Here is an 11,514-nt window from a genome sequence, read left to right on the forward strand (position 1 = left end):
TGTAATCTTGAATTCTCACAGCAGCCCTGCAAGATAGGTGATGCTTTCCCCATTTTACAGATTTAAAACCTGAAGCTTAGAAATACTGAGAAACTTGCCCCCCACACAGCTAAGTGGTTGAGCCACGATACAAAGCCAAGTCTCTCCAGTGATGTCTCTGTATTGGTGGTGGTGTCTAAGAATCTTTTGTTATTGAGATCGAAGTTATACACAATGAAAGGCACAGATCTTAACTATATATTTGGGTCCACTTTGACAAATGCATACACTCATGTATGCTACACTCCTATCAATGTAAAGAACATCACCCAAAAGTTTCTTCGTGCACCTTCCCTGTTGATCTTTTCCCCTGTAACCACCGATCTAATTTCTATCACCATCAATTAGATTGCCAGTACTAGAACTTCATACACATTGAATCATACTGTATCTACTCTTCTCTGTCCATTTCTTTCATTCATCACTGGAGTATGTTCCATATTTCTATCTGTTGTTACAGTCTTTATTATTTAGAGACCTTTGTGTCACTCAAATTAGTGAAGCATAAAGTATATTGCTTATAGTACTTTTTAGGGAGGGTTTGTACCACTGGGCATTGTGAGTGCTGGACTAAGTATCAGAAATCCTGACTTCTAGTCCAAAACCCTACTACTAGATGGCTTTGTGACATTAATCAAGTTATTTGTTTAAATATCTCTATAGATACGTAGAGGTATAGGATTCTATTCCTCTTATAAAAATATAAAAGAAAGAATGCCAGGTAACATGTGGTATAGATACCCAGAAGCCTGGTAAACTCTCTAAAAACCATGGTAATAGGAAACCAAATAATGGATAGATAAAATCATAAAAAACCTAAATATTTGTCTTAATGCTCTTTTCTCCATACCTCTCAAAAACCTTACTAACAAATGCCATCATACTTGTCTTAATTTTTCCTCAAATATAAAAGTCCCTAGAGAAACAACCGTAAAACAAGAATTTGGACTTAGCTGCCTGGTTAATCCTAGAGTTTCTTAAGTTACTGAGGGCATGAATGCTTGAAGGAATGTGGGGGTATACATTTGAATGACCCTGTCATATAATTTTTATTTTGGTTGGGAGGAGGATGGATGGTCAGATGGATGGATGAATGGATGGACAGACAGACAGATGGATGGACTGAAAGGAGGGAAGGAAAGAAGGACTACTGAAGTGAGTTTCTGAATTTGAGTGACCTATGGTACTATATAAAATGAAAAAAATCCCAAAGGAAAAAATATCCCATCTATATTATGGAGGCATTCATATCACTTACAATATTTTTTAGTACTAATATTCAAAAGGAGGGCAGAACCTTTTCTAAGGGGTGGTGTGTATTTCCTAACAAACTGCAAAGGAACAAGCTTAAGGAAAATCACCTTCGCCTGTTGCTATTAGGGGTCTCCTGTGACCCAAGTCAGCCTCCCCCAAGTGAGAAGGTACCTTCCCTGGTGACAAGGTGGCTCCCCACCACATGCATGCTGAAGATAAGCTGCACAACAGAGTTGGGCTTTAACCCTCATGGATACTTTGTACAGTGCTTTCATCCCTAGGAAATGGGCACCTGAAACAGATACAAGATCTCTTGAGTTGCATTTTGAATGTGATTGCCTGGAGATTTAATTAGCCGATGTATGTAAAGTACTTTGAGGTTGAAAAGTACTAAGTGGCAAAAGAAAGGCAGCCTGCTTCTTGTGCTCCAGAGTGCCACTTGCCAATTAGGTCACAACAATCTTTAATCGGTCCACTTAAAGGTGCTTTATCTCCTTTCCTCAGGGTTTGTGTCACCTCCTACCAGCATGGGTAAATCTTTACACCCTAGATCCAGTTATTAACAGTAACCAGTAATTTCCATCGAAGATGGTGCTGGCTTTGAAGCCTGGAATGCTGAGGTCACTAACAATCTTATCTCCCTTTCATTAACTGGCTCTGCATCACAACTGTGAGTCAGCCCCCCATATCAACTGTTTGGAGTGAAGATCAGTGAAGAAATCAGAACCAAGAGGGCTCCAGTTACAGTACTTAATCTAGCTTTCCCTAGCTTGATACTCCTGTAAGCACCAGGGATCAAGAAATAAAGCTAAAAACAACAACAAAAATTAACTCTATGATTACAATGTAGATGTAGAATAGGTACAGAAAGACATTAGTACCTCATAAATGTGTATGATGCAAGCCTACATCCTATTCCCCAAATCCTATTGCTTATTTTATTTAAAGCAACCTATTAACACCAACCTATGAACAGACAGTTCCCCCAAAGCTACAAAGCACAGCTTCTGAAAGATGTTTTCCTTTGCTCAGCTAGCTCATTCACAGCCTGTCTGAACAGGACAGGCCCTGAAGGCCCTCAGGGCTGGATGCTGCAGATGGCTGGACAGCTCTTGGGACCCTGCTGTAAGGGCACCCTGCTCCTCTGCCCCTTCAAATGAGGGGAGAAGCTGGGCCTTAGCATAGCATGCGTTGTATGGCTCTGTATGTCCCTTCCATGCAGGATAATGGACCACTGCCCTCGTCTCTACACGTCTCAAGTATGTCTGCCTGAAGGGGCTTTCTCCACAATATTTTTAAAAACCTATTTAAAAGAAAATTAGTGTGGTTAATTCCTGTATGTCTCCTGCATGATTGTGTTGTCAGTATGTCTTATAGAGTGCTTTTTGTCTAACTACATTTCTTTCTTTTCTTTTAAATTTTTTTGTTTATTTATTTTTGAGAGAGAGAGACAGAGACAGAGACAGAGTGTGAGCAGGGGAGGAGCAGAAAGAGAGGGAGACAGAATCCGAAGCAGGCTCCAGGCTCCGAGCTGTCAGCACAGAGCCCGATACGGGGCTCGAACTCACCAACTGGAAGATCATGACCTGAGCCAAAGTCGGACATTCAACCAACTGAGCCACCTAGGTGCCCCACTGCATTTCTCTTTCTGTGCTAACCATATTTTTAGAACACATGTTAAAAAGAAGCATCTAGGGGAGCCTGGGTGGCTCAGTTGGTTAAGCGTTCGACTTCAGTTCAGGTCATGATCTCGCGGTCCATGAGTTTGACAGCTCATGTGCTTGACAGCTCAGAGCCTGGAGCCTGTTTCGGATTCTGTGTCTCCCTCTCTCTCTGACCCTCCCCCATTCATGCTCTGTCTCTCTCTGTCTCAAAAATAAATAAACATTAAAAAAAATTTTTTAAAAAGATGCATCTATATGTAGGCTGCACTATAAGTGCCATTAATTGGGTTCTCCCTTAATAAAGTGAATACTTTCTTTTACCACCTTAGGCTTTATTTACAAGTGGAAGCATAAGGAATACAGTGTTCTCATTCACTGTCCATGAAAGCTCTACCATGCTAAATAGATTTTTCAGTAGTGTCTAAGCCATACACACACAGAAGTATTTCCTTCCCTTTGTTTAGTAGCTCTTAATAGCTCCTGGTTCCAAATGATAAATGCTACCAATTGAAAATAAGTGGTCCCCAACCTAGACTAATGGGATCACTGAGGGGTCACAGGATCCTGGAGACCCCCTCAGGCACCATCCAAGGGGTCAGTACAGCACATCCTGAATCATAACTAACCAGGCTCACATGCAAGGCCACCAGTGGAGGTGACAGTGGTGATGATGTGAGGGCTCTGCAGGGCATTCAGTGTGGGGTATATATGTGTTACCCTGTGCCGAGTGCCTCCCAGCAGCCTCCATCCGGGTAACTGAGGACAGGGACACAATGCAGGGCCTGCTCACTCAGTTTTGCTCCCTTTGCCACTTTATCTCCACTGTCAGTACGTTCTTCGCTCATCAGAGCCGGTGCTGACTGACTCAATTTCCCTGAGGTTGAGCCCAAGCATTGTTTGGGGTCTGACGGCATTCTGTCAGCTCCTGCTGATGGACAGTCCCACCGAGTCCAGCTTCTTGAGCAGACGAGACGGCCTGCTGTTTTCTTCTTGTCTCTTATCACCTCTTGTCATTAAAGGAGAGGCCTTGCTTCAACTTCAATTTGTGCTGATATATGGCAGTAAAAGGGAAGAGAGGGGGAAATGTTCGTTCCGTTATTAAGGCCACTGCCTTTCTTACTGCTCTGAGATTCACTCCGTCTCTGGGAAGGTTTCAATCAAATGATGTAGTTGTGAGCATGGAAGAGTTTAAATTGCCCAATAAGAGACATACTATATTTCAAACTTTCTGGGGGAAATCTCAGTCTTCATTCCCCCACCCCATTCTTGCTGACTCCCAGCTGCACATCTTGAATCTTGACTGGGATATTCTAGGCAACTTTAAAGCTTTTTCCATTTTACTGAAGTTTGTTGTTGTTTTGGTTTTTGGTATTTTGTTTTGCTTAGCATTTCTTTTTCTCTAAAAAGAAGCATTTCCCCAAGAGTAATCTTTTTCTGCTCACTCCACATTAGCATAAAGTTAGATCAAGAACCAAATTTGCTTCATTCTTTTATTCCCTTGGAACCTAAGCTATTCCTCAATTTTGCCTTTAAAAAAAAAAAACAGAAGAAATGAATATCCAGTGTTACTCACAGCTCTGTATTTTAAATTCTTGAAGATATAGCCAGGGCTTTCACCAGTCTTAGTTTTCTTTATTAACATCCCCTGTCTATACATCTTCTCCTTATTTGTAGCACTCAAGAGTCAATTTCTTTCAATATGCACATTAGACATTTAACAACATCCTGCCAAAAGTGCTCACACTCTTAAAATGGTTCTCCACCTAAACAGCTGTCTTTTGCAAACCTCACAGGCAGACCTGTTGAGGAAACATGGTATCCAACACATGATTTGAAATAAATATTTAAATTTCCCCAACACAACCACAGAGAAAAAGGGAGATAAAGAAAAGTACACTATGAATTTTGAGAAGTTATCCTATGTTGTCAATCTATTTATTAGCATTCCCCACAGTGATTTTCAGGAGAGAGGGTGGGTATCAAAGACATTTAATGTGTTAAATGATGATCAAAATTTTAAAAAGATGGGGGCAGGGAGGAAAGAAGACTAACCGGTGTGATTTAAAGATGCGTTGTTATCTTGATTGAGATAAAAAAAAAGGCACCCAGGAGATTTGAGGAAAGGGAACTATAGTTAGAGTAGAAGATAATGGCACAGCATGGTCTCTCCTTTTCTGGATTTTATGTTAACTACTGTGGGCTCAGGAACTGGCTTAATGACTTTTCCAGGATTTGGTCTGGCCCTTTATCAGTTCACTATAACAAGAACATAAGCCAGGAAAGCCTGAAAAATTGCTGCAGCAAAACATGCCCTCCTACTGGGCTGCTGTTTCCAACTCTGGCCATTGGCATTGGGCCTGTAGGGTTTATGCCTAGACAGAGCCATCAGAGGACAGCTCCTAAAGGTCTGACCAGTCAACGGTAGGCAGGGAGTCCGAGAAAAAATAAGGGGGCTCTGGGCATCTGGACTTGCACGTTTTCTCTTTGCTCATGCTGTTTTGCTGCTGTAAAATGCTCAGCTAAACCTAATTGAATTTGACAATAATAAATCACATGTTGAAACTGTATAGCTCACCTAAGGAATAGCAATGGAAACAGTGAAGACACCAGAAGCCAGAGTTCAGGAAATGTCATATTCACATAGAAATGCTTTAAATTTTTCCCAGAGCTTTATTCTCTCTCTCTCTCTCTCTCTCTCTCTCTCTCTCTCTCAGAAAAGCTCCAGACCACCCAGTGCAGAAAGTCCATTTTGGAAAGTGTACATAAAATCTCCTTAATCAGCTCTTGCCCCTGTTGTCATACTATGACTTTAAGCCTATAAATAAAGAAGGAACTGAACTGTCAAAAAAGAAGAAAAGGACAAAACAGATGAATCATTCTTCTCTCTCCTCCTTAGGAGCTGATCACACCCTAGAGGAGAGGATTTGTCAAATGTAAAGGGAAACTGTAGTGTGACCTTATCTGCCTCCCTCTCCCTCCCATCCCCTTCCCCTCTCCACCCCACCCCAGCATTGCCCCTGTAGTCCTGTGAGAAGAGCGGTTAGTTCCTGATGTTCTTGTAAGAATCCAGCTTCCCCAATCCCATTTCTTTTCATGGTAGCAGAAGCCTTATTTAAAGAAGCATTTCTGTGTCCTTGCTGTCATTCCAGAGCCACCTATACTCCTGGGCCACACTTTCCCCACCCCACCCTTTAAGTCCACCTTATGCCCCAAACCCTGCAGCCTAAACCATTTACTATATATTTTCCCTAAAGGGACCCAACAGAAAGAAGTAAGAAAATCCTTCAGGAGAAGTGAACAAGCTAGGATGTCCCTAATCTTTCCCTAAAAGTTGACAGGGGCAAAAGCACACGGACTAGTCTAGATGTTAGCTCAGTAGCAGCTGGCATAGAGAGCTGCTGCTTTGTTTTGATGGAACCTCATCCTCTTCCTTCACTAGGTCTCTTGGTCTAATTAAATTTCAGGGAGACAGAGCCTTGGCAGAAGGTTAAAGTAAGCTGCTAGACTGGAATGTAGGAGCTGGGCTCAAAACTAAATTGGGAAGTTTAACTGGGTGCGTCTCTGGTTTCAATGAAATACTTTTACAGTGTATGGTAGCAATGTCTGTTGCTGAGCTTTTGAAAACCATTTTTCTTTTTCCTTAATTGTAGTTCCCTAGTTGTTTTTATATTATGAGCTACTTGTAGAAAAATACAGGAAACATAATTACAATACAAAGCTCCCTTTCCCAAGCCTACTGAGATCATTTGAAGCCAAAATGGGTTTTAGGGTTTTGCTAACTATAAGTTCAGAGCCATGAATTGCATCCTATGCAATGCTGGTTGATTTACAGCAAGTGTTATGTGATTAAACAATAACCATTTTTCTTCAAGCTATGTAACTGCTATAGAATTGAGGGAGGCTGTGTTGCTTCATGACGCCACATTTCACAGCTCTCTGGGGAAAAAGAATGAATATCTTTGTGTGACTTTTATAGTAAAATAGAGAAGTATTGTGGAAATATATACAAGTTTATTTAGGGAAAGGAAAGAGAAATAAATTTGTTTTTCCACTTATATTTCCAGCACTCCATGCAGTGTTAAATTGCCAGTTATTAATTTTTGTATCCTACTTTTCCTGAAGAATCTGTATGTGGACTGTTAGGACCAGCAGAAATAACTTGTTTTATTATTATTTAACACTCTGGAGAGGAAATCAGTACTTCACTGTATTGTGAAATGCAAACGCCTTTGGGAGTTTGATTTATTCAAGCCTAAAAAGTAATGATGGATGATGGAGAATGAGCGTTGTTGAATGTACTCTGTTAGAGAACGATTTCAAGCATACAGTACAGGGCGCTGCCGCCCTTATTCAAGGTGGGTCCATTCCAAGCCCCACCTCCAGTGATGCTTAGAACTGTCAATAGTACTGAACTCTATGTATACTATGTTTTTCTTCCTACACATACACACCTATGATAAAGTTTAATTTATAAATTGGGCACACTAAGGGATAAACAATGATAACTAATAAGAAAACAGAACAATTATAACAATATCCCATAATAAAAGTTATGTGAATGTGGTGTCACTCTCTCGAAATACCTTACCGTACTGTACTTACCCTTCTTGTGATGATGTGAGATGATAACATACCTAGTGATGAGAGGCAGTGAGGTGCATGACGTAGGCATAGGGGTAGGCTACTGCTGACCTTCTGACTGTTTGCCTGCTCCAGACTCAGTTGAAGGCAGGTAACTGAAGCCATGGAAAGTGACACTGAGGATAAGGCAGGACTATTGCATGCTCATTCAGAAGTAGCATCCAGACACCCTTCAGTATGGAAGTCTCAGTGAAGGTGGGCACCAATTCTGCCCAGCCCTTTATGGCCTTTCTGATCATGAATCTCTAACAAACTCCCCACATGTGCTACCTTTCAGGGAATCTGAAGAAAATCAGTGGGTAGGCTTTCAAGCTGCCGCTTCATTATCTGTTACTTTCACTTGATGTAACTGGTTTTAGGCTGTTCTTTAATATTGTGTATAACTAAAATAGTTTCTCAATGGGGTATGTATCCTGTTTAAAGTACAGCTCTTTGTCATACCACCTTCACATTCTTCTGTCTTAAGGACTCATCTTGTGTACTGTTTGATGAATACATTTGTACCTGTATTTAGGCAAAGCTAAATGTTTATTTCACCCCCCCCCCCAAATGGTCTGTTTCAAAGTACGTCTCTTTTCTTTCTTTCTTTCTTTCTTTCTTTCCTCCCTCTCCCTCCCTCCCTCCCTTTCTTTTTTCAAATCCTCTTGAAATTCTCATCTCAATGTTCTTCCGAATCAGTCTCCAGAAATCTATAATAAGAAATGGGTGAGTGAGGGCTGGGTACAGGATTTATACATCTCCCTATAGTTTTCTATTAGACAGTTTCCTTCTAAGGAAGTCTCTTAAGTGGATGGAAACTCTCCTAAAGCAGTTCCATGCCTGAACTGGTAAAGCTGAGTAGGGCCGACCCAACCTGAGTCTTTGGCGTTATAAATAGATGATAGATAGATAGATATTTTGATAAGACCTTGTCAGATGGGATAAACGCAAGGATCAAGTAAATGTCAGCTTCGTGTACAGGAGCTGGAGGGTCGTTTCAAAATCAACTTGATCTTCCACCAGAGCAGTTAGGGAACGCTGGGCAAAGGAAGGAGTGCGGTGGAGCTGAAGAAGCTGCAGGGTGCTGGCTCTTCGGAGCTGTATTTTCAGACAGCTGGTTGCACGTATTAGTGGGTCGTGCGGTGAAGTGGCTTGAGATCATTATTTTCTAAGGAATGGAACAGAACAGAAGAGAAAATACGGTATGTCGTGCCCCTGGACAGTAAGGGCGAGGATTGCTTCGTGAAACTTCAGTTTCGTTTTATGTGCACGCGGGTGTGCTGGATGGCAGTGAGCCGCCCGTCTTTACCGTGGGTCAGGAAAGCTCGAGGCCACCGCCCGGAAAGAACAGCTCTGCGGACCGGGGATTACCCAGCCCCCCGCCGCGGAGTCCCGGGTCCCCCAGCGCCGCGCGCCAGCACGCTGCGGACCCGGCGTCCCGGAGCCCCGGAGCCTCCGGGGTGAGTCGGAGCGCGCCCGCGGAGGGCTCACGGCCGTCCGCCCTGCAGCGGAGAGGAAAGCTGCTGCGGAGCGCGGGGGCGGGGAGGAGGCGTCTGCTCATTTACTCCTCTACTTGCCTGAGAAGTGCGGTAATTCGAAACAGTTCTCACAGTAGCGTCCCTGACAACTTCATGTTGGGGTGTGTGTGTGTGTGTGTGTGTGTGTGTTTTAAGTCATTTAGCGTCAATGGGACGCCGCGGAGGGGAGGGGTGGACAGGAGGAGGTGGCTGCGTGAGCTGGGGACGGAACCGCTGTCACGGTCCGCACTGATCTGTGCAGCGCATTCTTAAACGCGACCTTCCCAAGATTTACGGCTCCGGGAGCCGCGACTGAGCGTGCCTGACGGGGACCAAAAGGAGGGAAACGGGGAGCCAGCCGTGTGCATCCTGAGCTGCCCGCCGACAGCAGCGGGAAGGACGCCGCCGCCGCCCCCGACTCACGTCTGCTTTATCTTTCCCTCCCCCCGCAGGACTTTCTGCAAGGAGATTGCACCAAAGCGAAACAGAAGCTGAGCTGGAAACCCCGGGTCGCTTTTGATGTAAGTGCCTTTTTTTACGGCAGAATCCGCTGGCCCGCTCGCTGCGGGGCTGGGCTGGGTCGGGCCCGGCGGGAGGGGTGGCCGGCCCGGCGAAGCAGCGAGGCGTCCGAAGCAGCAGCGTTCGGCCCCCGCCGGGCGCCCGAGGTGTCCCAGGCTTGGAAGGAGAGGAGGGGGCAGGGTGGAGGCGGGTAGGGTGGAGGGAGGGTTGCCGAGGCCGCTCCGCGCGCGCCACAGGGGGTGGAGGTGTCACCGGGAGAGTGTGGCAGAAACTTCTCCTTCACCGCCCACCCCCTGTGTCTCGGGTCCCAGGAGCTGGTGAGGGAGATGGTGGACGCCGACGTGGAGCTCATGAGAAACAACCCCAACGCGTGAGCGCGACCGCGGAGCCCCGAGCCGCCCCTGCCGGCCTACGGTCCCTGCTTGGAATCGGCGGGTGCGGGGCCGCAGGTGTGATCCTGGGAGGGGCGGGAGAATCCGGCCCGTTCCATGCGACCCTCCTTGCCACTGCGCCTAATTCCCGCCGTTAGGATGTGGGACGGCTGAGGTTTGTAGCAGCCGGGACGTGGCACTCCGGGGTTCGGCCCAATTTCCATTTGTCGAGGCCTCTTCTGAAGGGTTTTGTGAAATCAACAAGATGTTTTAATCACAAGTTCACTATACTTGAAATTATGTCATTAGACAACTGAAATTGTGGGGCTTTCAAATTGTTTTTCTCTTTTATTAAAAATGTCCTTTCTATGAACTAGCATGAACAGAGTCGATGTCAATGTTTTTCCCGAAGTATAAGAGCGGCTATAAGGACCCCCAAACAAAAACACCCAAATTCTTGCCTTGGAGTGAAATAGCTTCCTTTAAGCCTCCCTCCCTTTGGAGAGAGCCCCTGCAGGTAGACCCCTGCTGGGCCTGAGCCTGGCCTCTCTGGAGTGTTCTCCTAAGGCTCTGCCTGGGACATTTCTTTCCTTCTGGTGACAATAAGCCACTCTATCCAGCCGATCTGGAAACCCAGTTCCTGAAGAAAGGAGGCATTCACTCCCCCTCAGGTCTCTCTGCTGACTATAATTAGAACCCACGGGGCTCCCACCATCTCAAAAGAAGTCTTGAGAAATAGAGGGGGGCTAGAAGAAGCAACGTGAAGGTAAGTAAATATTGTTGGAACATTCCAGGCCAAAGCCCCTGATTTACCCAGAGGTCTCTGAACCCATGCCTTTCCTTGTGGTCTAGAATCTTTCACACAATACTTATTTCCAACCACTTCTCAGTACCAGATCACTTTTTAAATCTAATTTTGATTTAGTCATTCAACGAATTTATATTAAGTAACTAATATATGCCAGACATTGTGCACTTGAACTACATCAATGTTAATTAAAAATTATAATAAAGAGGTTTAACTTGGGCCTCAGATCACTGGATCCACTTTTATTGAGTGCATCATTTAGGTGGCCTGGCTTTCACCGCAGGTATGTTCTCCTGAGCTGTGTACAGTGGATTAAGGCAGGTTAAGGCAGGTGGACACATAAATGTATATAACCCACAAGCAGCAAGCAAAGATTTGTGTACAGGTGTATACTTCTGCATGAAATACAATATTTTGCCCTAGAATAAACTGGGTCAGGACTCTTCTTTTCCCCCCTCACTCCCCCTCCAAGGAAAATAAAATAAAACTTTACAGCAAATGGAATTCCAGCCTTTGCACATGCTTGTGTGAATGCCGGTGAACTATTTCTGAATGTCTTCACCGGCAGGTTTATGATCTGGGGGAGGACCCAGGCTCCAACGGCTGGCGGCAGGAAAGAGGGCTCTTTGTGTGGCTGCCTGAGTTGCTGCAAGAGCACGGTGGCCAGGGGCAGCCTCAGCTTCGATGGAGCAGAACTGGGGCAGCTTGAGCTGGCCCACCCG

At 44.8% G+C, this 11,514-nt stretch overlaps 1 protein-coding gene across 3 annotated transcripts in view; it reads left to right on the top strand.

Annotated features, from left to right (window-relative positions):
* Positions 1 to 10,361, top strand: part of GMDS (GDP-mannose 4,6-dehydratase) — a 640,362-nt gene extending 630,001 nt beyond the window's left edge. For all 3 annotated transcript variants that reach the window (XM_047858177.1, XM_047858176.1, XM_047858178.1), the window contains 2 exons: positions 9,547 to 9,615; positions 9,925 to 10,361. In XM_047858177.1, coding sequence (XP_047714133.1) covers positions 9,547 to 9,615; positions 9,925 to 9,987 — 132 coding nt within the window. In that variant the 3' untranslated portion in view covers positions 9,988 to 10,361. The remainder of the gene's footprint in view (positions 1 to 9,546; positions 9,616 to 9,924) is intronic.
* The last annotated feature ends 1,153 nt before the right edge of the window (positions 10,362 to 11,514 follow it).

This window comes from Prionailurus viverrinus, chromosome B2 (genome assembly GCF_022837055.1).
Source record: "Prionailurus viverrinus isolate Anna chromosome B2, UM_Priviv_1.0, whole genome shotgun sequence".
NCBI classification, from domain to species: domain Eukaryota; kingdom Metazoa; phylum Chordata; class Mammalia; order Carnivora; family Felidae; genus Prionailurus; species Prionailurus viverrinus.